This window comes from Saccoglossus kowalevskii, chromosome 3 (genome assembly GCF_978046115.1).
Source record: "Saccoglossus kowalevskii chromosome 3, keSacKowa6.1, whole genome shotgun sequence".
Lineage (NCBI taxonomy): Eukaryota > Metazoa > Hemichordata > Enteropneusta > Harrimaniidae > Saccoglossus > Saccoglossus kowalevskii.
In genome coordinates, this window is record NC_140643.1 from 45,703,989 (window position 1) to 45,730,941 (window position 26,953).

A 26,953-nucleotide genomic window follows, 5' to 3' on the forward strand; every position below is an offset into this window, starting at 1 on the left:
TTTATCAGAATTTGCTGGACTGAAACTGGCTTCGAGTTCTATTATGAGTGAACTGTTTAAGTCTTTCCGCTCGAAGAGGCCACGTACCAAGGGGCTAACGAATCCTCCTGACTGGGACTCGTTAGTTCTGTCGGCGTTACAACACCCCCCTTCGAGCCTATGGATAATGCAGACATAAAGTATGTAAAGTATTCCAAAATAGATAAATTCCGGGTATTTTCATTTACGAGTAAACTTTTAAAATAAAGAAAGTTGTAAAAGTGTGACTGTTGTCTTAGTTTACCTTTCACACAACACCTTGCGAACATTGAGAATAAAATGTTTTGGCGATGCAGGGATTTTCATTGTTTTCTGGAGTCCACTCAATCCGTTGTTGACAGACACGTTCGCCTATACTGACGAATGATTCCGCACGAATAACATTCACAAATAGACATAGTTCTGACAAAACTTGTCAAGTAGCTTGGTTTGATGAATCTTTCTTAGATTTAACATTAAAGTCTGGGTGCATATTTGTAACACATCTCGAGAACAAGTAACTTGATTTCCTTATAAACTGATAAACCAGTCAGTGATACTGGTAAAAATTATAGTGCTATCAGTTTACCGTCTATTTGCAGTCTTCCTCCTTCAACGTAAAACAAAAGGCTTTTATAGCCAAAGTAGACTTCCTAGCTCAGTACAGATAAATATGCAAAAATAGGGATAAATTGACAAAAGAACACAACATAAAGCGACCAAGGACAATATGGCGTTTCAACGAAACCCTAACTACAAAATACACAAATAATAAATACATAAAATGTACTCAAACGTAAAAGACCACCTTCCAGCCACCACTGTATTATATACGTTGTCTGGTCGATAGACCTATATATGTAAACACTTCGCTAATCATGATTGCAGACAACGTTCGTACCTAATTTGTAGACAACATGTAACAAAGAAATCTTTATCAGCATAACGTGTGTTAGGAGTTCAAAAGACCCTTACGTTCAAAAGTCTCCCCTGTATATTTTTTATATCTTAATTACTCACTAATTTATGACTCTTACATTCATATTTTAGCAGGAAGTTGTTTAACTTTATATTATCAACAGATACTGTTGGCGTTTCCTAATTTTAGCGAGACTATTTATTATTAATAACTCTTTTTCGTCGGAAACCCCGTTCTACTTCTTCAAACGTGCGAAAAAAACCCGTCGATAATTGACTACTAGCCTGAGGAGTATGAAAATGGCATCATGGGAAAACTTTAAATTTGTCTACCGGAAATCAATGGCCGTTCTGTTGCTGTTGAACCGTCCCGCGAATCTTCCACATAGATTGCTATTTTACATCGCTGCGACTAAAAGGTGGGTAGTTATTGCATTCAATTTGTTAACAAACATGTACAAATACTAAATAATGGGAGGTGGGTGTTTCATGATTGTAATCGCTTCGTGGACAGTTGACGCTGGTTCCAGTGCCAGAGACAGAGTGCTCGTTTACTAGTGCAGTGATGTGATGATGTGAGCTGCAGTCCGGGTGCTATGAATTGGGAGATACAATGTAATCAGCAATCATAGCTAGCATATAAATTGTTCATGTTGCTTCTAAAATATGCCCGTACTATTCGAAAATATTGGGTACGTTCAGTGAAGTGAGTGACTCAGGCCGACAAACAGCTCGTCGCAGTTTAGTCGGTCGCCACTTATCCTGATCATGGAGGTAAAAAACATCCGTGTTTGATAGACAGTCTGCATGTCTCCAGTGTTTTTGTAATTTTGGTAATGTGTTTTGAGAAATCTGATTTTTGAAAATATGCCTGTGCGTCGTACAGCTTCGAACACGAAAATTAGAAGCAGACTGGCAACGCAAGCCCCATCAAGTCATTCCATGTGTGCCTCCAATTGATCGAATGTACAATGATACGCATTATTAACTTGTCGAGATAAATTGATACACTGAAATACCCCTACCCAAAGGAGGGCAAATATGTTTGAGTTACAAACTTTGAGTTACTAACAAGTCTTATCATAATTTAAAGGTCACTGTGACCCTATTCAAAATTATTTAATTTGTACCCCATAAAAGTATATACTGAACATTACCATATGTTTTGTGTTGTTGATGTAACAGTTTCTGTCTGCATTTGGTCAAGATCTAAAGAAAAAATATGTTTACTATGAATTTATTATTTTATTCTGTTTTAAAAAGAATGAGAACCTGTTTGTAAATTTTATATGATAAATTTAATTTGGGAAAAAACACAAACTGTACACACTTTATTCTTTTATCCAAGATTTTGTATGATCATATTATTATAATTTATACTATTTTGAAGTAGTGTTTTTGAGTGAACTTAAAAAACATTTTTTAGAGAAATTGAGAAAAAATACAGCAAAGGAAACACAGGCGTACACTACTGTACACTATTATGTAACACATATTTACAACAGCATAGTATACAAAACAGAAAATGTTGTATTTAAGTTAAACAACTCTCACATGTTGCGCATCTCCATGCCTGTCATAAAAGTGGTATCTCCCAACTGCCCGTGAAACATGTATCTAAACTCCAAAGGCGCGGCCTTTGATCTGATTGAGTTTTGTCTAAACAATCATGTACATTTCATGATTGACCTGACCACTTTTATCGAAGGTTCTAACCGGCAAATCTGCACGTCTGTGTTTCCGTTACTGATTTATCTGCATGATTGGTTGGAACTCCATTGACAATCCCTTTTCACAATGTTTGGTCCAGCATAGTGGTTACAAGTGTACGAACAGTCATATCTCTGCCATTTCTATGCCAATCTTCTCCAAACTGGGTATGATTAGTGTACTTATGGGTCCGGTGCTGACATCATATAGTGTGTGTGCTAATTTGCATATTTGTAAATTGTAATCCTTATGGATGAAGTCATATCTCTGGCATGGCTGATATTCTTCAAACTTAGCATGATTAATGTAATTATTGATCCGATGGTGACAATATATATTGTGTGTGCTAATTTGCATATCTGAATATTATTTGCATATATTAATGTTTGTGGACGAAATCGTATCTGGTGTTTCTATGTTGATCTTCTCCAAACTTGGTATGGTTAGTGTACTTGTGGTTCTGGTTCTGACAACATATTGTGTGTGTGCTAATTTGCATACGTTTGCATATATTAATGCTTATATAGACCAAATTGTGTCTGGCATTTCTATGCTGACTTTTGACTGTCACGCTTATTTTTAAAACTGTTGCTCTCAATTTACAAATTCTCTCCATTCACACTAAAGCTTTTCAGTGTTTAACTTTAATTGCAAGAACAAAGAGTTCAAAAATTTCTAGCAACTACATACAGATTTGTTCAGTGTAATCAACCAGATTCAAAAATAGCATACACTGCCTTATAGTCACTGTAATAGCAGTGTAAGGTACCCAAAGTTGTAACTGAATGATTCCAATTTTCCATGAACAGTTTGGGAATCAACCATCTCTGATGGTTTTTTTGTTTTATTTACATATGAAGACATTTGAACAAAGTGATTTATTGAACTTAACACACAAAATCACCATTACCAGTAAATAGCGTTTTATTTATTTGGAAACTGTACATGTATAACTAACCGGATGCAACACATACATGTGCGGTCAGAAAGGGATTTAAATTTTGAGCAGTCTGTATGAAAAGGGGGGATGATTTTTAGCATCGCTGTCGACTTTGTCGAGCGGAGCTTATCATATAAGTGATTGTCCGTCTTCGTCCGTCCGTCGTCCTTATCAATGTTTTACTTTTTCTACTTCTTCTTGAAAACTACAAGCCTGAATGCTTTTATACTTGGTGTATATGTACTTTGGGTAGATCTCTCTCAGATTTGTTCATTTTGTATTGATATCTTCAATTTTCTAATTTTGGGGAATATTTTTGCCATTTTCGGTAAAAAGTGATATTTTCGACTTCTTGTTAAAAACCACAAGTCCAATTGCTTTGATATTACATATATAGGTACTACATGTGGACCTCTTTCAGATTTGTTCATTTTGTAATGATATCTTTAATTCTTTAATTTTGGTGAATATTTTTGTCATTTTTGGTAAAAAGTGATATTTTCGGCTTCTTGTTAAAAACCACAAGTCTAATTACTTTGATATTACATATATAGGTACTACATGTGGACCACTCTCAAATTTGTTCATTTCATGATGACACTTCAATTCTCTAATTTTGATGAATATTTTTATCATTTTTAGTAAAAGTGATATTTTCGACTTCTTGTTAAAAACCACAATCATATATGTTGAAAAATTATATTTTTGAATTCTCACTTATTACTACAGCTGCTAACAATATTGTATAATTTTATCTTACCACTTTGTTGTAAATTCATATTTTACCCCATTTATGCATTTTATCATTTTTTTTCGGACTATGTTTTTAGTCCCCGTTCGGACGAAGTCCGAAAACGGGGACTTATAATTCGATCTCCGTCCGTCCAGAGTCATATCTCAGAATCCCTTGGACCGATTCCATTCATTCTTTGTATGTGCCTAGTACTTTATGTGGGACATATGCACATGCAGTGGTTTAGCGATTCGATTCAAAATGGCCGACTGGCAGCCATCTTGTTTTTTGAAAATGTTGTATTTTGAACATGCTTTGTCAGTTTTCATTCAAACTTGGTACATAGATTATTCATGTTAGGATACATGTCCATGACGATTTATTTCACAATTGGATCAAAGATGGCCAACTGGCAGCCATCTTGTTTTTTTAAAATGTTGTATTTTAGACATGCTTTGTCAGTTTTCATTCAAATTTAGTACATAGATCATACATGTTAGGATACATGTCTCTGGCCGTCCCTGAGTTCCTGAGTCTGTCCGTCCATTCATCCATCTGTGTGTCCGTCCGTCCGTCTGTCTGTCCGTGTGTCCCTCTGTCCAGAGTCATATTTCAGAATCCTGTGGACTGATCCCGTTCATTCTTTGCATGTGCCTAGTACCTTATGTGGGGCATATGCACATGCCGTGGTTTCGTGATTCGATTCAAAATGGCCGACTGGCAGCCATCTTGTTTTCTGAAAATGTTGTATTTTGGACATGCTTTGTCAGTTGTCATTCAAACTTGGTACATAGATTATACATATTAGAATACATGTCCATGACGATTAATTTCGCAATTGGATCAAAGATTGTCGACTGGCAGGCATCTTTTTTTTTATGCGGTATCTTGGACGTGCTCTGTCAGTTTTCATTCAAATTTTGCACATACATGTACATGTACTTTATACATGTTAGGATGCATGTCATTAACAATTTGTTTTCAAAATCTGGTAAAGGATGGCCGATTGACAGCCATCTGACTTTTTGGCCTAACTACTATATTTCCACAATTTATGTACCATTTTTATTCGTATTTGGCATACATCATACATATCAAGTGTGTTTCATGATCAGATCAAAGATGGCCGAATAACAACTGTTTTTATTTTTGGCCATATTACTACTACACGAAACACGTGTTTTGATGTAAATAAACAATCTGTTGTATACTCCACTTGGAACTCAAGTTTCAAGGACACGCTCGCGACAACCCCTCCGCTTTAATATGACGAGCACAAGGAGAACTTTGAAAAATTTAACGGGGACTGTTTCATTTTCAATGACTTGTTTTTAATTGTAATGTTATCATATTATTTCGTAGTCATTTTATTTTATACCCTATTTATGCATTTCTTTATTGTGTTCTCGTCATTTTTGCAGTGGATTGTTCAATTGTATGTTAAATTTTATATCTATATGCTGTGCATGAAAAACCATTTATGAATGTACTGTTTTAAATGAATAAATAACAAATTACAATTACAAATTTTGACCTCAAAACAAATCGATTTGTCCATGGTGTCAGCGATTATTTCCCCCAGCACATTTATCATCCCTATCCAACCACGTCTGGTGCTACTGGTAACTTCACTGTCCCTTACATGTGTTTAACCATTACACAGCATAATTTTCAATACGCCACTATTAAACATCTGAACTCTGCCCCCCCCCCCAACCCTAAAAAGCATGGGCAGTAGAAGCATTTTCAAACAAGAGCTGAAGAAAATGCTTCTCAGTGAATTATATTTATCTATGTACATAGAGCATATTCATTTTAAAAGTATGCCAATTTGAAATACTCTTATTAAATAATTTTAATATCATTCATTCATTGTGATGATTGGTTATACTATTTACTGGTTGATCTCATTTATTTAATTCATTACTTTTGTTTGTTTGTTTACTGTGACTTTTATGACGACTTAATTTTTTTATTTAATATTAAGGGCCATGGACTATACTAGTCCATGTGGACTATATCCTTGGTCCCCACCAGTATTATACAATTTTGTCCCGTACATGAACATGTAAATATTTTGTTTGTATACTGGTGAAATAAATAAATATAAATCTAGAACCAGTGATCATATTCAGACAAAACTCGGCAATCGGATAGTATGGGACAAACGATGGTTTTGTTACAAGTCTGTTCATATTTAATCAGGAAAATTTGCATTATAATGAATTCTTCTGGTGCTAATATCCTAAAACAAAATCGTCACATACAACCCAGAACACTGAAAAATATATTTCTAATAATCGGATGAAATCACAGATAATTTAAGGCACTTATATAAGATCTAACTACCGGTAGTTGTTGGTGTCAATCTGTGCATAATTAATTCACTTTAACTCATAACTTTTTTGTATGAATAAATTCTTGTTCCAGTTGTACCTTGATAACTAATCTTAATATTTAAGTAGTAGATATGCAGTAACCGTATGTCAACAAGCTATTCTGATATCCGCATTAGGAGCATATATATTGCACGTTTTATATTATATATTTACTTCTCAAGAAAGCTGGCCCAAAATAAAATGTTGTAGTATATTTCTGTACGGTTTAAATTAAGGTTTATTGTACATTTCTTTTTATTCACAGGATAAATGCAATACACCAATTAACTAAGGAGTTGTAATGAAGACCGGATTGGTGGAAATTTGTCAGGTCCTGACCCTCCTGAACCTTGCATACATGCAACCTGATATTATTGTTTTGTTTTGCAAATGTGTGTTTAATATTAACTTGAATAAATGATTTTCTCAAATGATACATTTTAGGTGTTTGTTTTGTTTCCCCGTCTACTTCACGAATAGTTCAATAATTTATAAAACATGATGTTTAAAAGTGCCCTCAATAAATGTCTACTAATATTAATTATAAATAAATGAAGGTTCAAAAGTATTCTATTTACATTCAAAAGTATACTCGTAATATCGTAATGTTATGTATTAGAAGATTTCAATAAATGTCTACTAATATTAATTAGAAATAAATGGAAGTTCAAAAGTATCCTATTTACATTCAAAAGTATACTCCTAATATCTTACAGTTGTGTAATAGACGATTTCAATAAATGTCTACTAATATTAATTATAAATAAATGGAAGTTCAAAAGTATCCTATTTACATTCAAAAGTATACTGGTAATATCTTACAGTTGTGTAATAGAAGATTTCAATAAATGTCTACTAATATTAGAAATAAATGAAAGTTCAAAAGTATCCTATTTACGTTCAAAAGTATCCTATTTACATTCAAAAGTATACTGGTAATATCTTACAGTTGTGTAATAGAAGATTTCAATAAATGTTTACTAATATTAATTATAAATAAATGGAAGTTCAAAAGTATCCTATTTACATTCAAAAGTATACTCGTAATATCTTACAGTTGTGTATAGACGATTTCAATAAATGTCTACTAATATTAATTATAAATAAATGGAAGTTCAAAAGTATCCTGTTTACGTTCAAAAGTGTACTCGTAATATCGTAATGTTATGTATTAGAAGATTTCAATAAATGTCTACTAATATTAATTAGAAATAAATGGAAGTTCAAAAGTATCCTATTTACATTCAAAAGTATACTCGTAATATCTTACAGTTGTGTAATAGACGATTTCAATAAATGTCTACTAATATTAATTATAAATAAATGGAAGTTCAAAAGTATCCTATTTACATTCAAAAGTATACTGGTAATATCTTACAGTTGTGTAATAGAAGATTTCAATAAATGTCTACTAATATTAGAAATAAATGAAAGTTCAAAAGTATCCTATTTACGTTCAAAAGTATCCTATTTACATTCAAAAGTATACTGGTAATATCTTACAGTTGTGTAATAGAAGATTTCAATAAATGTTTACTAATATTAATTATAAATAAATGGAAGTTCAAAAGTATCCTATTTACATTCAAAAGTATACTCGTAATATCTTACAGTTGTGTATAGACGATTTCAATAAATGTCTACTAATATTAATTATAAATAAATGGAAGTTCAAAAGTATCCTGTTTACGTTCAAAAGTGTACTCGTAATATCGTAATGTTATGTATTAGAAGATTTCAATAAATGTCTACTAATATTAATTAGAAATAAATGGAAGTTCAAAAGTATCCTATTTACATTCAAAAGTATACTCGTAATATCTTACAGTTGTGTAATAGACGATTTCAATAAATGTCTACTAATATTAATTATAAATAAATGGAAGTTCAAAAGTATCCTATTTACATTCAAAAGTATACTGGTAATATCTTACAGTTGTGTAATAGAAGATTTCAATAAATGTCTACTAATATTAGAAATAAATGTAAGTTCAAAAGTATCCTATTTACATTCAAAAGTATACTGGTAATATCTTACAGTTGTGTAATAGAAGATTTCAATAAATGTTTACTAATATTAATTATAAATAAATGGAAGTTCAAAAGTATCCTATTTACATTCAAAAGTATACTCGTAATATCTTACAGTTGTGTATAGACGATTTCAATAAATGTCTACTAATATTAATTATAAATGAATGGAAGTTCAAAAGTATCCTGCTTACGTTCAAAAGTGTACTCGTAATATCGTAATGTTATGTATTAGAAGATTTGAATAAATGTCTACTAATATTAGAAATAAATGGAAGTTCAAAAGTATCCTATTTACGTTCAAAAGTGTACTCGTAATATCGTAATGTTATGTATTAGAAGATTTCAATAAATGTCTACTAATATTAATTAGAAATAAATGGAAGTTCAAAAGTATCCTATTTACGTTCAAAAGTGTACTCGTAATATCGTAATGTTATGTATTAGAAGATTTCAATAAATGTCTACTAATATTAATTAGAAATAAATGGAAGTTCAAAAGTATCCTATTTACGTTCAAAAGTATACCAAGAATATCGTAATGTTATGTATTAGAAGATTTCAATAAATGTCTACTAATATTAATTAGAAATAAATGGAAGTTCAAAAGTATCCTATTTACGTTCAAAAGTGTACTCGTAATATCGTAATATTATGTATTAGAAGATTTCAATAAATGTCTACTAATATTAATTAGAAATAAATGGAAGTACAAAAGTATCCTATTTACGTTCAAAAGTATACTAGTAATATCGTAATGTTATGTATTAGAAGATTTCAATAAATGTCTACTAATATTAATTAGAAACAAATGGAAGTTCGAAGTATCCTATTTACGTTCAAAAGTATACTCGTAATATCGTAATGTTATGTATTAGAAGATTTGAATAAATGTCTACTAATATTAATTAGAAATAAATGGAAGTTCAAAAGTGTCCTATTTACGTTCAAAAGTATACTAGGAATATCGTAATGTTATGTATTAGAAGATTTCAATAAATGTCTACTAATATTAATTAGAAATAAATGGAAGTTCAAAAGTATCCTATTTACGTTCAAAAGTGTACTCGTAATATCGTAATGTTATGTATTAGAAGATTTCAATAAATGTCTACTAATATTAATTAGAAATAAATGGAAGTTCAAAAGTATCCTATTTACATTCAAAAGTATACTGGTAATATCTTAGTTAGGTAATAGAAGATTTCAATAACTGTCTACTAATATTAGTCATAAATAAGTTTACATTGAAATTCTTATTTTTCAACGAAGTTAAAAAGCATCATTTTTTGGCGTTCTAAAACCTCGTAATATCGAACGTTTAACAAATCTTAGAAAGGGTATTGAGACCAGAAATAAAAATCTTGTACTGAAGCTCAAAAAATTACAGTTGTACCAAATATGTCAAAACTCAAGATTGTTCTAGTTAGCTCATTGATATACTTAAAATAAAATATTCAGATATGTTTTTCATGCATAGTTTATCTCTAGAAAATGGGTGAAACATTTATAATTCACCATTTTTCATGAAATTAAACAATCATTAGTATTCTAATTTGCATATTCAGATAATTACCACTAGTAGTATGGATGCAGACTGCATCAATGTATGTGCCTATCATATTTCGTCCAAATCTGTCGAGTTGTTGAGATAATCCATATTTAGTAATGTGCAAATGAGGCAATTTACATATGCAAATTATCTCTAAATGTAGGGGCTATAGAAATGATGCCAATGTATATCCCTACCAAATTTAGTTCAAATCTGTTCAGTGTTGATGAATGAATCCAAACTTAGTGAAAAAATGCAAATATGCTAATTTGCATATGTAAATTACCCAATAGTAATAATGCCTGCAAATAACATCAATGAGCACCCGTATCAAATTTGGTTCAAATCCGTTGAGTTTTCATGAGATAATCCCAATTTACTAAAGAATGAATATGGAAATTGTCTAATTTACATAGTTAACATTAACTGATTTTGTATAAGTATTCATATTTCTTTTCAAATGTCTTCAAATTTCATTTATCTTTCTTTTAGACAACCTCAGAAAGTGAAGTTTATGTGTAAAACGCCTGCATTTGTGGTGAGCAGGCAGTAACATGAATTAAATATGCTATCAGACAGTACCTATGCAGTACCACCTAAGCTTCTGTTCATTGGGACATGGGACCCTTTGAACGCAAGGACCCTTTGAACTCCTAACAAACGTGACCCCGTTGGTGGTCTATAAGCATTTGCTATTAATACTATAGGTTGGTTATTTCTAGTTAACAAACACAAACATAAATTGTGTGTTTGACTGGAAAGACACTTTACATCAAAATTACAAGCATTTATATTTTTAAACCATCTAACTTTGTGTCACACTGCTTATTAATCCAAGTTTCAGTAAGACAAACTATATCAAATGACTCCAAGTATTGACAGAATTGTACATTATCCAGCTTTTCAAGAAGCCCATTTACATTCCAAGCTAAAAACGATAATCTGGAGCTAAATATTTGGTTGAAAAATGTATTTAGGCCAGACTTTTTTTATTCCTTGTTTCTTGAGTTTTTATAAGGCAATTTTTTTAGATTTGTGTGATTCTCAAAGAATTGTGGGTGAAATCATTGATCGGGGAAAAGAAATGAAATTAAATGTTATTCCATGTATAACCTTGTTTCTCATCTGCGCGAGACTTCGGTACTTTGATCATGATACTCCCACGAAAATGCAACTTGGATTTGTTATGCGGCGGGTGGAAAAAAATGAAGATAAAAATATTTTTTTTAGCAATTTTTTGCACTTACAATTTTATTTTTATTCCATTTTCGGCTCCTGTTCATTCGGGGGTTCGCGAAACAAAGGATAATAAAAGTCTGTCCTTACTTGCTCAGAATTGTTTTATTAGTTTTGGCCCTGGCCAATGTCTTATCTGTTATCATTTCGTTCTTCTCTCTTCTTTCCTGGACACAATGGACGAATGGTATCTTGATTTTCATCATAAATAAATATTTCATCATCAATTTTAATCTTATCATATAAACACTTCACTGCTTTACCCGAATCTCTTGCCTTATCAGCATGCTTTCCTAATTTTCTCCGAATCTCTCTCACCTTTAGCGTATAATCTTCACCAATACGGAAACTAGTGCCCTTCAACTTACTTGCAGCCCGGATTACCATCATACGTTGTTTATATCTGAGAAGATTTGCTATAATAGGCTTAGGTTGTGTACGTGAATACGTCAGACGATGGACACGTTGGAATTCAATTTCATTGTCTGCAATACCTAACTTCTCCTGGAGAAAATTCTTTACGTTTTTCTCTGTGTCATCCCACGTTTCTTTGCTGCTTTGCTCTATTCCGTAGAAAATGAGGTTATTACGTTTCATTTGTGCCTTCATGTTATCAAGCTCCGATTCCAACCAACTTGAACGATCACTGAGCCTTTCGTTCTCTCCCTGTAAATATGACACTTGTTCACTATTGTCATTCACTTTGCTACTAACATCTCTTACTTCGTTGGATAGAATCTTCATTCCATCATTCATTTTTGTTATACTATTTGTAATTTCATGTCTCAGGTTACGTATCTCACCCATGACATCCGCTAAATTAAACGCTCCACCACTGGCTTCACAACTGACATCACGGTTTTCACGGCCAGTAGCACCATTGTTGTCCGAGGTGTCGTCAAGTTTATGACGGGTAGATACCGCTGAACTGCGTAAAGTCATGATTTCTTTTATAGTTTGTTGTCCTTCTTTTAAGGCGTGGCAGTCGTCGTGCCGCGTCCTGTTCGATATGGGACTCATAGCGACGTATAACAAAGCGTGTAAAATACATTGTTTATTTACATTGAATTCGAACACGCGCTGCGCGACGACCACCGCGCTTTAACCTTTTTGGAGGGCCTGGATTTAATTCTACGTCGCCGAACATGTATCAAGAGTGAGAGGACGAGCTATTTAAAATAGGACACATACATGTGTATAAATTTAGATTTAAATGAAGTCAGATTTAGAGTGAAGGAATTGTGTTAAATTTAAAAATGGCGATTTTTTTAGTCCGACTAGTGTTCCACACAGTGACGTATTATTATTTCATCCTAAGTATATAATTGAAGCCTTGCAATGGAACATCACCATCAAAATTTAGTGAGACGTTCGATAATGTATGATTTATATGTAACCGGTCGACATTTGCAAATATTCCTGTGTCTTATCACCACTTGTAACTGGGTTGGACAAACATTTTGTATTTTGAGATATGATTTTCGGCAGCTAAACTAAATATGTGCATGTTTTGTTTTCCCCCTGTGATTAGTATGGCGCAGGATGATCGTCCATAATCTAATATTGTAAGCAAAGATAAGGCTCTGTATCGTGTACGAACGCGTGACATTTACATAGGGTTATAGGTCAAATATTGGTCGATAGTTCTACTGTACAAGAGGTTCTATTTATGTCTTGCTTGTAGATAAAACATTTACTTATTTAGCATTTATTCATAAAGTTGATCAGAGCAGATATTATTTTGTTGATCAATTTATTTTCATTATTTTGTTAAAATGTCTTTTATTTTTTACAATCAGGTTGACTATTTAATATAATTTTCGAAAAGTTTATAGGTCTAGATGTTTTTTTAACAAGTTTTTTTTTAATCTTATATGGTTTAGAAATATTTTTTTGAGATTATTTTTTTTAAATTTCTTTGTGTAGGTTGGTCATCCAAGTCTATCCTCTCCTCGAGCTTTTACTGACTAGCGTCTAATAATAAACATGAAAGTTTGAAAATACTAAAATGTAACACTTTTTTCATTACATCATTATTAATATATACTTTATATATATATTTCAAAAGATGTAAATTTTCACGATATTCACGACTATTCGCTGTATGCCTTGCAGTCTATATATTTGTCTGTTACTCTTCTGTGTTTGTCAGTTGTTCAGCAATGTGTATGTTCTTTTGTGGCCATGCATGTACATTGATTATTAATGATGACGACTTTGGATCTAGATTGTGTATGGCGTCATTATAATATCATTACCTTCCCGCTAATATATCACCACAACAAATTCCAAGAATGGCATACATGGGAATTCACAATAAGTTGATGTCAAAAAACCGTTCATAGTGAGTATTTGATAAAAGAAGTTCTAGTTTGTGATTGGGGCGTCTATGATGAATTTGTTTTTGCGTATCTGTTAATCGACTTAATTAGCTGATTATTAGCAAATGGCTGTGTTATGTCTGGCACCGTTTAGGCCATGTGAGGTTTTGGACGGAACTCGACTCAGTGATTTGGAACTAATTACGAGATAACCGTCGCTATTCGGACTACTATTTCTGGCAGTTAGTATTCGTAGTTATTAATGTAGAGAACGATTAATCAAAATATATGACGTATTCAGTACTTAGTGTGATTGGCTTTATGATTGAAGGTTACGACCTAGAGTCTTTTTACTGCTTTGTAATTGGTTAATGTTTTGAAAATGAATAAAGTTGTTTTAGTTAGTCTTGGCGAGTACACCACGAGAGACGCAGTCCAGTCCTGGAGAGTCTTGGGGCGAGTCTTGACGCAGGCTAGAGAGAGTCTTGGGTCAGCCTTGCGATAGTCTTGGGGACTTCTCCCCAGGGCGCTGTGTCTTATAGAGTGCTCGACCGACCGACTAAGACGAGAGTTGAAACGTATTTCGTTGTGTGTGTTTATTTGACTGTAAAGTATAAGTGACTTTCCCGATCCCGTACCTCAAGGGGACGCGATAAAGAGACGAGACGCTATTCCCCCCTGACACGTGTGGAGAACCCCAGTGAGAAGATATTTCCCCCTGATACGTCACCGCTCTCGTACAATGATTTATTGAATAAGAGACTGTAATGAAATATAATATGCCATTGAGTAGATTTATTTACGTATTGCTGGTTATCATATTTACACGAATACAATACAGTACATTTATTACATTAATGCATAGAAGTGAAGCCTAAATCTTATTTAATTAAAACAACTATACAGTCACAATTCTGCATTGTAAATGAGGAATATATGACAAACAATCTCCATGGAGTAAATAATGCAGGGGTGCAGCATGCTTGATTACAAACTAGAAATGTGAATTTTAATATATCGCGAGTCTCATAAAATGCAATATCTGTATTGCGGTACTCGCATTGTTTATCATGCTTGTGTGAACGCAAGTGTGACTACCATGTGCTTAGAAAAAAATGAACAATACTTCCCTTCAGCTGCTATGTTTCACTGCCAATGATGTCACTATTAATTTGTTAATTGAGGTCTGGATAAATCATTTCAGAGTGTAATCACACACATGATGATTCATACCTTGAGTTGTGATTGCACACGTAACATCAAAGTTAATCTGACTTTACTCTAAATTTACTCTGTATTTTGAATCACATAAAGAAATCATCATCAATACCGAGTTGTTCAGCTAACACGTGTGATAAGCGCATTCTAACTTTGTGTCTTTTGTTTAAACACTACCATAAAAAGGGTTAACTAAAATTTATATCTATCAACAAGATATTCTAAATGTTAAAAATAAATGTAATTTATGCAGCATATTGGTTTGAATGGGATTAATCCGCGCTACATAAATTTGGTCATGTCGCTTTTTTCCATCAGAGCTATGCTATACAATATTGATCGTAAATTTGAAGTTGCTTTAAATCCTTAATATATACGAATAATTATGTTATTTGACTTGTAAAGTCAGTTAGCATCTCTTTTCAAGGACTGACAGTTGTCTCAAACCACATATAAACATCTCTACCAATCTACGCTACATGCCCCATGATAATACTAAAAATGGCATCTCTGTTGATTTCCAAATGACAAATTGAAATATGAATGCAGCATCAATGAACAGACACGTGCACAAATTAATATAAAAATATCAAAATACTGTGTAACTGCAGTTTTATCACATTAAAATACAAAAGAAAATATAAACAACGATTTCACAAAAAAAATAAAATGATTTGGCAATATAACAAAAACACGTTTTAAATAAATACATGTGTGACATTTAAACATCAAGATAATGTAAGTATTTTCTGTCAACTGTAAATGTAAAAGAATTTGAATAAACTCAACATATGAAATTGAAATTGTTCACATATTTAGATACTTACAAAAGAAATACCTTTGTACAAAAATTTTACAATTAGTCTGCTTAAATTCAACTATTTACGAAGATGAATATTATTCGACATAATTCAATAGTTTACAAAAATTAGTAGAATTCCATTTCCATTTTATTATTATAATAAATTTTACCATGTTTGCGTAATGTCCAGATAGTTCCCAGTTCGTACATTTGAAACATGCAATAAATACAAATAGAAACATTGTCAATACTAAAGCTAAACACTATATGGTGCAACCTTGTGGGTTTTTCTTCAAAAGAAAAAGGATTGATATAGCAACAATTGTATATAAAATGATTTAGATAATACTTAACAAGCACCATTTTCACTGGTAAGACGCTATCATCTACTTTTATCGCATTACATATTTATAGATAATAACCTATTCTAAAATATCCCAGTTCCCATGGAAACGTGTAAGGCGATTTGTGTTTTGAATACTATTTTTACAATCAGGCAGTTTTAACGTGATGACCCAAACCCCAAACAAATAATAAACATTGTAAAAAAACTGCAGAAATGTATCCCAAAGGGTTATATATATATATATATATACTAGATCATTGGCAAACACGGGGTGACTATGAAGCACGATTTCAAATCTCATTCATCAAGGACCTGAGATTCTACCCAGTTTAGTACCTGTCCAAGAACGTAATGCAACGAAAGCAGCATGTATTACCCGTTTTCAATGCGTTCATAATGTAGTAACACACATATTTATACCGTAATCTTCAAAGAATAGATATTGCCTGATTCGTACAGGATAGTGGTCATGTGTTGAATGTTTGTTTTCAGTCAAAACAATATTTGTACTTAGAATAAATCGTCGAACCTCATATTCGCCGTGTATCATTGTTTTTACAATATCGTACGTAATGTTTTTGTTTTTTGTTTTTTTTGCATCGGGTTTTCAACCGGCGACGAATGATAATAATGATAAAACAGTCATCCAATGAGGAACCACGTGTTGTCACAGAGAGTCCTTTAGTCGAACGGCTCACGGGACGCTCCTGTGCTTAATGTAACTCTGAAGGAGTGATTGAATTGCTTGATTTTCTCAATAATAATGTTGTACCACTCAATCAGGCAATGACCAACCACGAAATATGAGGGTCCTGTGTATGCGTCACCGTACCAACCAATGGAGAATCACATGGGACACGGGTGTCATGTGAACTCGTGCAATCCACGATGCTAGTCTAAGTCGTGACACCCAGCAGAAGCGTACGTCATATCCTGTTAGTGAGTTTTACAGTCTATCGTCATATTTATTTAGTAATCATTTTGTTTTATTCAAACCAATGGCAATTGTTGTGTCCGCTGAATGAAGATCTCAAGATCGTTGCAGTTAACCCTACCAATATCGAAACTGGAGCACTGTTACGGTGTACGTACTGTTGATTTTGACGGAGACAACGGGGAAAGAAAAAGTTTGTACCATCCATCTACTGCTCCTTGAGTGAAATTAACCGTATCCAACCATACCAATGCCTCGCCTATTAATAAGTTGCGACCAAATCTTCCCCCATCCGCCCACAGCATTATCTGATAAAAAAAGTAACATGCCAAGTATTGTATTATTATTATTATCTTATTATAATGTCATAAATTTCACATGCATCGAATATTAAATGTCATTCAACAAATAGAAATGATTGTAAAATACCTGTAATGCTAGTCCTTTGACGTTTGTATTGTACTGAAATGTCTCACTAAATGTCGGCTCTAAATCATGTTTGCATATTCTTGTTTTCTTCTTAGAGATTCGTTTATTGCCAACGATAAGATATGCCTTGACATACAAATCTGAAGAAATATGAAAACTTGCATTTGATTTGTTGGACGTGTCATTCCTTAGAGGGAATAGTAATTTTATAATGGCTTTCCTTCCCTCAACGATATCTCGGAAGGCATTTGCGTGTAGGTTTATTTCATCGACACTGTGTGGATGCAGACATGCAATGTTACGAACAACATATCTATACGTAGAGACTTACTTAAAACATTTATCATCTATATTTGCCTTGCTGCTATATTAAAGGGCGGTAGTCGTCGTGTCGCGTCCTGTTCGATATGGGACTCATAGCGACGTATACATTGTTGTTTACTTCGAACACGCGCTGCGCGACGACCACCACGCTTTAACGTATTATGTGTATTGGACATACTAACCTGGAAGGTGATCTGTTACTTTGAACTTGTATGTTATTTTTCTGGCTTGCACAATTTCTACATAAAACGTGTCTCCTTCCGTTCTACTGTCTTTCCGCAGAACTAATTTAATTTCCCCAGTCATTTCTGCATTAGCTGCCACAATCCAAATTGAGGAGCAAATAATTTAGATAATATTATTCCAGATTCATGGTAATTACGTGTTAGATGTTGCATTATATTATATATGTAATTGTACATGATACGTCCTGCACAATATTACCTTACAGTTCCTGTAGTGGCCCATGCAGTGTACGCCTTTCCAATGCCATATTACATGTTACGCTAAGATAATATATGCACCAGGTCAGACAGTATTACACACATCTATGAGTGGATGCCACAGAGTACCGTGACGAACCAATACTGAGGTGGTGTCTCATTTTACACACCGGTTACATTGCAAGGCATGCAACACGTTTGTAGTTGCGTGAAGTTAGTTTATGCTTGCTTCAAGTGAGTAGGTGAGTGAATATACCATGCAGAACAATACAAAATTATGGAGCAGAAAATATAAACCTTGCATGCGTGAACATGCGAAGAAAAAAACACAGGGAACGGAGAAAGCCATCGGACAGGAAAGGATGCTTCGATTACCTTTCTTCAAAAAGGCGGCTTTGCTTTGCCCTGGTTGTCGTGGTAACGTAGAATATGAGAGTGGAAAACAAAGGATTCATTGAGGTTAATAGGAAGGTGTCACCCGTGATATATATATATATATATATATCAAACAGTTCAAAGTAAAATCTCGTGAGGTTCTTTTAAAAATAATAGTAATTCTTAAGCAACTATCAGCAATCCCAAAATGGGACTACTACTACTAGTGCTGTGGTGGATGAAGTTAGTTTTGCTACTAGTTAAATGTGCAGTAAAACTTTTAATGGACATGTGGATTGGTGTGGGTTGTATTCCTGATAAATGTTGTATATGAGCAACGCCAACGTGGGTTAATTAATAAATCACAAACATCGGCTGCGAAATGTTTAATGTTCATAGGCTTACTGGGCATTTCTGGGTCGATAACCTGGCCGGGACCAAGGTCTCCAAGTAACATTCTTGTGTACATTGCTGCTTTGGTGTTCATGTGAATATCTTGGGCTCCAGGTGGTTGCCTGGCAATCCATGGCGTATCACTGAAATACAAGATGAGTATGAGCTATAGATTCATTCGAAGAGACACACTATATAATAGTTTCGGTAGGTAAACTGAACATATTACCTATATCCGGATGTGTGTGCATCCAACATTGCCTCTGATCTACAATCGAGATTGGGTATGTACGTTTCTAATCAAAGAAAAATGTTATTTATTAACAGTAACATAAATAAAGGAATCGATATTTCACGTGACATCAGTCTGGCAAGCCATCTCGACCCAATCAATGTAGGATAAATTAGTTCCTATTTTAAAACAATTGATGTAATTCGATTTAAGTGCTACGTAAAGTAGACGCTACTCGGACACTATTACAATCATTGATCTAACGATATCGGATGATTGAGCGACAATGAGATAGATATAAACTAGTTATATACAGCACATATCGGAGGTACCATTACCTGATGGTGTTCTTGTAAATGAGACGTTGCTTGGCAACGAATGAGTTGAAAATGGTCCCATATGCTCCGTGGGAAATTGATTGGTTTCAATAGAACGAGATCGATGCTTTTCATGTTTGCTCCGAGAATGACTTCTGTGTTGGTGATGGTGATGACTACAAGTAAAACATTATCGTATGAGATGTAAATGTCAGATCTGTTTAAGAAACATTGTTTAAGCAAATATCACTTTAATATAGCAGATCACATAATTATAAAGCACATTGGCAATATATTTATAGATAAAAAATGGAAATACATGTGACGATGTTTTAACCTTTCATTGGCCTTGTTTACCTTGGGGATCGTTTCGATTCTTTGCCATATTGATGTGTTCCTGGTGACATATCACGGCCGTGTTCCTCGGTATGTGCATGCGCCGACGTTATTGGTTGTAGTGGCGGCATGTGGTAACTGTCTGCTTGACCATAATTCACTGCGATGAATAAAACATAAATATAATATTCTACTGGAGTCTAGTAATGTAAAAATTAATGGAGTCAATGGACGAACAGATCATGGAACTGTATGTTTCAATGTGATTGAAAATGGTAGTCTTACTTGAAGGCATAGCGGAATCGGTTGCTGTATAATACGATGATATGGTGCTAGTTACACTTTCTTCGCGTATCGTTCTGTGTGGCGATGTCTTGGAACGTGATCTGTCCCTGCTACTATGCCTACTAGAACGAGGTGTTCCGGTTTCACTGCTGTCTGTTGTATCGCTGGATCCGTAGCCATGCTGAAGATAAAAAATCAACGATAGTGCTGATTTAATGGTACATGTATTGATATAGAAATTGTAAGGCAGTCGTTGTGATTTGTGAGTTCGATTCATCTTCTATTGTATACTTTAAAAGAACTAACCAGCAATTGCGCCACCGTGTCGTGCTACATGTAGACAGTATTCCGATTTGGGGGAGTGGGGATTTTCATTATTGAAAGTTATGCACAGTAAAACATGACTTATATCAATGGTGAATACAATCAAGATTACGCAACTCACCCTTCTTCGCAATATACTCGTGCTGGCTAAATGTTCTATGGACGGTGTAGCATCTCCTGCTGAAAGCGTTCTTCTGATTGGTATATCAGTTGATGGCTCCAGTTGGCTGGCGCCTAACTGTATAGTTTCATCACTGATGTATGGTTTTTGGATCTGCAGAGGGGCGTTATAGTATTGACTTTCTTGTTCTGTCAGTGCTGTAAGAATTTCAATCAAATGTTATCAATATATGCAATAGTTATTATTATATTATTGAAGCATTAAGGTGTGATCAATTGTGATTCCGCCCGTTTTATAGCAAACAAACGGAAGATTATCTAGAAGAGTTAATAATAATAATCGCATTTCATATTATAACCAAAGATAAATAACACTTCTTTTATATAACAAATGTTTTTATCTTAGTAATCTACCGAACAGCAACAAGTCACAATAGTATGTCAACTCATGGGATTGATGATAATGACAACAATCACATGTAACGAACTCATAAACAAAAGCAACTGATCAAACACAAGAAAAAAACACCCATAAATTATATTGAAATACATGAAGCAAATGCTGCAACCATGTTAAATGTATGGTATTCTATAATGCGCATTCACCTGGCTGTAGTTGTAGTACGACTGCTTCGGCCGCAGCAAGTGCGACCCGTGCAGCGTCATGGGGCTCGTCCGGAGAATAATCTTTGCGGGACGATCTTGTACGTATAGTGGAACTGGATCTGGCTGAAGGTAGTGTACTTGATGAAAACGTAATGGGGGTAGTGGTGGCAGTCTTCTGCCGCTCATTTTCTAAATTAACAGGGCAGTCGGTTACGTGAGCAATCGTCTTGGATATGGGATCTAAGCAGAATGAAAATAACACATCACGTTTGTGTTAAATGACCACGATAATTCAAGGTAGCATATAGCCGGGGGTGGGGGTTTAGAGGGGGGATAATGTTCGGTGAACTAAATACTACCCCCGAATAATTGTGAAACATATAGTTGACATTAATGTGCCCTGTGCGTGATACTTTTATGATTGTAAGTTTCACACAGCGTATTCGATTATCATGCAGTAAAATATATTACATTATGTCATTGCGATGTAAACGTGTGTGCACAAATTCCCCAGCCATATTAGTTCACATAAGCATACCCGTGTTAGGTAATGGAGGTTCTACTGGAGTGATTACAAGCAAGCAACGATCGGAAGCGAACACTGGTCGATGAAAATCGATTTTTATGTTTTACTTTAAATTCTGCACGAAAGTCAAAGGCAAATCGTGATACATTGTGCAGACTTAACTAACAGTGAAGCCATGGAGCTCTACTCGTATTACCCAACACACAAGAAGGACGGCGTCGTCATCGTTTTTTGGTTTGCTAATTTTCTATGCAAGACGCCAGAGGGCGTAGTTACCTGTACAGTTCTTGGCGAGGTGACTGTGCTAAAATGCTGCATGGTTGCATCAAAATATACAAATAATCGTGAAAATGATTACTGATGAAGGAAAAGCAACACACAAATACAACAAGCCACTTGACAAACATCATGGTGTGAAAGAGAACACTATACACAAAATAGAACACAACACACAATGTATATGCGCGCGCAAAGATGAGCTGAAACACGACCTCGTGGTAATGAAATATATGATGATTAATACACTATGTTATCTCGAGTATGATATATAAATAATTATGTATTTTCGTGAAATATTGCCTACAGACGGGATGTGTTTTAATATATTGCCAGTGAATATCATGCAAGTAGAAGTACACTACAGCGCTTTATTATTGAACTACATTAGTATAATTCCTACATGTAAAAAGCCGACTTCGAATCATGCGTTACCGTCTTAATTGTTGTCATAAACGGAGTAACTAGGGAAGAGTTGTTAGTGGGATTAGTGGGAAGGTTTACGTTTCATACATGTTACTCGCAACTATGTTACTATTGCTATAAGTTTTACTGGGTGGGGCTTAGTGTGCTAATTGCTAACATCGTCATGACATGCAAATTTCAGTACCTTACATGAAATTTTACCATTCACAACTATTGAAATCTCGCACCTTCTTTCCAGAAAGAAGACTGCATATGAGGACGTTTGGCCTTCAAAGGAGTGGTACCATAGGGTTGATCCTTGGCGTTTTCACTGCTTTCCGTTTGAGCAAGCTGGGTGAGAGAACGAGCCTTTTGGTCAATTCTAGAGCCCTGTCGGTGTTCCATAATTGGCTGATCATCCATGACATCGGTGTGACTGCGACTTTTTTGCAAAGCGATTGGAGCTGCCGTGGAATGTTGTCTGCGTCGACTCATAGTGGGAGAAAGCGTTTTAGGCTTCGGAAGTTCAGCACTGTTGTTTTCATCATGTTCATGCAGCTTAAACCAGCGTGGTCTATTGTCTAAATAATGATTGTCTGTCAAATCGATGAGTACCTTAAAACAAAACACATGTATTTGAATACAATATCGTATTATATAATGACTATTTTAGCATCAAGTTGGAAATATATAGTACATACCTCTCCCATGAAGTCATTTGGTGAAAATCTATCATAATCCCAAACAGTAAACTCAACACTTTTCTTTTGCAAATCCAATGGGTGAATATTTCTATAAAACACTACTTGTTCCCACTCTGGATTCAATGTTCTGGATATATATTTAGTTCTACGTTTGTTTTCAGCGCTGGACATGGAATAGAACATACAGCAATAAGTAAGGATAAATAAAACAAACATTGTTTACTGTTAAACCTATACGTGTATATATGACAAAACCACCAAGACCTGAAATTGTTCAACATGTCTTTAATACTTCAATTAATGGTGTAAAACAATTCGATTATTCGAATTAATAATCACAAAAAATATATAAAGCAACGTATATTTTCTTTGCTTTAATCGAGTGCTTCCCAACCGTGAATAATCTCAAAAACAAAAATTACAAAAAAAACAAACAAATTACAACGGAAATACCATCAAAGTCAGCAATAGCTGTATAAAGATACAGTTAACAGTAAAAACAAACGCCACCTTGCGACTGATAAGAACACCACGACACACAACACGGAAATAAATAAGCTATGCAATTGCCAGAAAAAAACTGCATGTTCACTAGACGGGAAGTGTTTGCAGTCTGGCGTTATATACCAAGCGAAAGTTACGCAACTAGTCAACAAAACTAGCGAAACGTACGCCGGACTTAGTGGAAATGAATATAAAAAAAGATACAGAAACCACACGACCTCATTTCGTTTCGTTTCATTTCATTTCATCAGGCCTCTAGAAATGCGACAGAACTAAGTAAGCTTATATGTTCGGTCACTCAAGGAAAAACAAGTATTCAGCATACAATAGCTCTAGGAAACAATGCATATTATGTTTGAAGGGAAAATTTATCATTATTTTTAGATCACACCAATCCACACTGAACAAAAGAAATTAACTCGTATCATTATACTGACACAGATCAAAGACACTGTTATGTAACACTTAAACCCGTACGCTTTATTTTACTTTGAATTTTAATTGATATGTTAATTTGCGCAGTTTATCATGTATTCTGGCTGGTGCAGTAAATCATTAAACATAAAGCTCCTGATGAGTGAGGTACTTGTACGTACATTACGAAACAGTGCTGTCGAGTTTCAATATTTATGTAGTTGTGTTTTAATTGCTCTATTGTATGTATTATTGAAGCAATTCAAACAATGTACAGAAAATATTGCTAACATGTTGTTTTGTCTGACCATCTCAATGTCACTTCTGTCTAAATTTAACTGACCATCAGAATGTCACCTCTTACTGATTGTATCTGACCATCTCAATGTCACTTCTGTCTAAATTTAACTGGATATCAGAATGTCACCTCTTACTGATTGTATCTGACCATCTCAATGTGACTTCTGTCTAAATTTAACTGGCCATCAGAATGTCACCTCTTACTGATTGTATCTGACCATCTCAATGTCACTTCTGTCTAAATTTAACTGGCCATCAGAATGTCACCTCTTACTGATTGTATCTGACCATCTCAATGTCACTTCTGTCTAAATTTAACTGGCCATCAGAATGTCACCTCTTACTGATTTTATCTGACCATCTCAATGTCACTTCTGTCTAAATTTAACTGGCCATCAGAATGTCACCTCTTACTGATTGTATCTGACCATCTCAATGTCACTTCTGTCTAAATTTAACTGGCCATCAGAATGTCACCTCTTACTGATTTTATCTGACCATCTCAATGTCACTTCTGTCTAAATTTAACTGGCCATCAGAATGTCACCTCTTACTGATTGTATCTGACCATCTCAATGTCACTTCTGTCTAAATTTAACTGGCCATCAGAATGTCACCTCTTACTGATTGTATCTGACCATCTCAATGTCACTTCTGTCTAAATTTAACTGGCCATCAGAATGTCACCTCTTACTGATTGTATCTGACCATCTCAATGTCACTTCTGTCTAAATTTAACTGACCATCAGAATGTCACCTCTTACTGATTGTATCTGACCATCTCAATGTCACTTCTGTCTAAATTTAACTGGCCATCAGAATGTCACCTCTTACTGATTGTATCTGACCATCTCAATGTCACTTCTGTCTAAATTTGACTGGCCATCAGAATGTCACCTCTTACTGATTGTATCTGACCATCTCAATGTCACCTCTGTCTAAATTTAACTGGCCATCAGAATGTCACCTCTAACTGATTGTATCTGACCATCTCAATGTCACTTCTGTCTAAATTTAACTGACCATCAGAATGTCACCTCTTACTGATTGTATCTGACCATCTCAATGTCACTTCTGTCTAAATTTAACTGGCCATCAGAATGTCACCTCTTACTGATTGTATCTGACCATCTCAATGTCACTTCTGTCTAAATTTAACTGACCATCAGAATGTCACCTCTTACTGATTGTATCTGACCATCTCAATGTCACTTCTGTCTAAATTTAACTGGCCATCAGAATGTCACCTCTTACTGATTGTATCTGACCATCTCAATGTCACTTCTGTCTAAATTTAACTGGCCATCAGAATGTCACCTCTTACTGATTGTATCTGACCATCTCAATGTCACTTCTGTCTAAATTTAACTGACCATCAGAATGTCACCTCTTACTGATTGTATCTGACCATCTCAATGTCACTTCTGTCTAAATTTAACTGACCATCAGAATGTCACCTCTTACTGATTGTATCTGACCATCTCAATGTCACTTCTGTCTAAATTTAACTGACCATCAGAATGTCACCTCTTACTGATTGTATCTGACCATCTCAATGTCACTTCTGTCTAAATTTAACTGGCCATCAGAATGTCACCTCTTACTGATTGTATCTGACCATCTCAATGTCACTTCTGTCTAAATTTAACTGGCCATCAGAATGTCACCTCTAACTGATTGTATCTGACCATCTCAATGTCACTTCTGTCTAAATTTAACTGACCATCAGAATGTCACCTCTTACTGATTGTATCTGACCATCTCAATGTCACTTCTGTCTAAATTTAACTGACCATCAGAATGTCACCTCTTACTGATTGTATCTGACCATCTCAATGTCACTTCTGTCTAAATTTAACTGGCCATCAGAATGTCACCTCTTACTGATTGTATCTGACCATCTCAATGTCACTTCTGTCTAAATTTGACTGGCCATCAGAATGTCACCTCTTACTGATTGTATCTGACCATCTCAATGTCACCTCTGTCTAAATTTAACTGGCCATCAGAATGTCACCTCTTACTGATTGTATCTGACCATCTCAATGTCACTTCTGTCTAAATTTAACTGACCATCAGAATGTCACCTCTTACTGATTGTATCTGACCATCTCAATGTCACCTCTGTCTAAATTTGACTGGCCATCAGAATGTCACCTCTTACTGATTGTATCTGACCATCTCAATGTCACTTCTGTCTAAATTTAACTGGCCATCAGAATGTCACCTCTTACTGATTGTATCTGACCATCTCAATGTCACTTCTGTCTAAATTTAACTGGCCATCAGAATGTCACCTCTTACTGATTGTATCTGACCATCTCAATGTCACCTCTGTCTAAATTTGACTGGCCATCAGAATGTCACCTCTTACTGATTGTATCTGACCATCTCAATGTCACCTCTGTCTAAATTTAACTGGCCATCAGAATGTCACCACTTACTGATTGTATCTGACCATCTCAATGTCACTTCTGTCTAAATTTAACTGGCCATCAGAATG

At 34.5% G+C, this 26,953-nt stretch overlaps 2 protein-coding genes and 1 long non-coding RNA gene across 3 annotated transcripts in view; 1 reads left to right on the plus strand and 2 right to left on the minus strand.

Moving 5' to 3' along the window:
* The first annotated feature begins 1,204 nt into the window (after positions 1 to 1,204).
* On the plus strand, positions 1,205 to 7,133 carry LOC146748020 (uncharacterized). Its single transcript, XR_014928915.1, has 2 exons — positions 1,205 to 1,355; positions 6,963 to 7,133. It is a non-coding gene; the product is annotated as an uncharacterized LOC146748020 (long non-coding RNA).
* Positions 7,134 to 11,648: 4,515 nt separating this feature from the next.
* On the minus strand, positions 11,649 to 12,458 carry LOC144343246 (uncharacterized). Its single transcript, XM_078005942.2, has one exon. It carries the CDS (start codon positions 12,456 to 12,458, stop codon positions 11,649 to 11,651), a length of 810 nt encoding a protein of 269 aa, XP_077862068.2.
* A 2,159-nt stretch (positions 12,459 to 14,617) lies between these two features.
* The window catches only part of LOC102805687 (uncharacterized), an 88,473-nt gene continuing 76,137 nt past the window's right edge, over positions 14,618 to 26,953 (minus strand). Inside the window, exons 17-29 of the mRNA XM_085497534.1 lie at positions 23,230 to 23,395; positions 22,777 to 23,143; positions 21,322 to 21,561; positions 20,717 to 20,913; positions 20,272 to 20,452; positions 20,008 to 20,146; positions 19,672 to 19,826; positions 19,331 to 19,397; positions 19,114 to 19,244; positions 18,709 to 18,738; positions 18,073 to 18,207; positions 17,567 to 17,706; positions 14,618 to 17,445 (exon numbers count right to left, since the gene is read on the minus strand). Coding sequence (XP_085353660.1) covers positions 17,281 to 17,445; positions 17,567 to 17,706; positions 18,073 to 18,207; positions 18,709 to 18,738; positions 19,114 to 19,244; positions 19,331 to 19,397; positions 19,672 to 19,826; positions 20,008 to 20,146; positions 20,272 to 20,452; positions 20,717 to 20,913; positions 21,322 to 21,561; positions 22,777 to 23,143; positions 23,230 to 23,395 — 2,113 coding nt within the window. The 3' untranslated portion in view covers positions 14,618 to 17,280. The remainder of the gene's footprint in view (positions 17,446 to 17,566; positions 17,707 to 18,072; positions 18,208 to 18,708; positions 18,739 to 19,113; positions 19,245 to 19,330; positions 19,398 to 19,671; positions 19,827 to 20,007; positions 20,147 to 20,271; positions 20,453 to 20,716; positions 20,914 to 21,321; positions 21,562 to 22,776; positions 23,144 to 23,229; positions 23,396 to 26,953) is intronic.

Coding starts and splice junctions, on each gene's coding strand:
- LOC144343246 (XM_078005942.2), bottom strand. CDS start 12,458: ATGACTTTACGCAGTTCAGCGGTATCTACCCGTCATAAACTTGACGAC.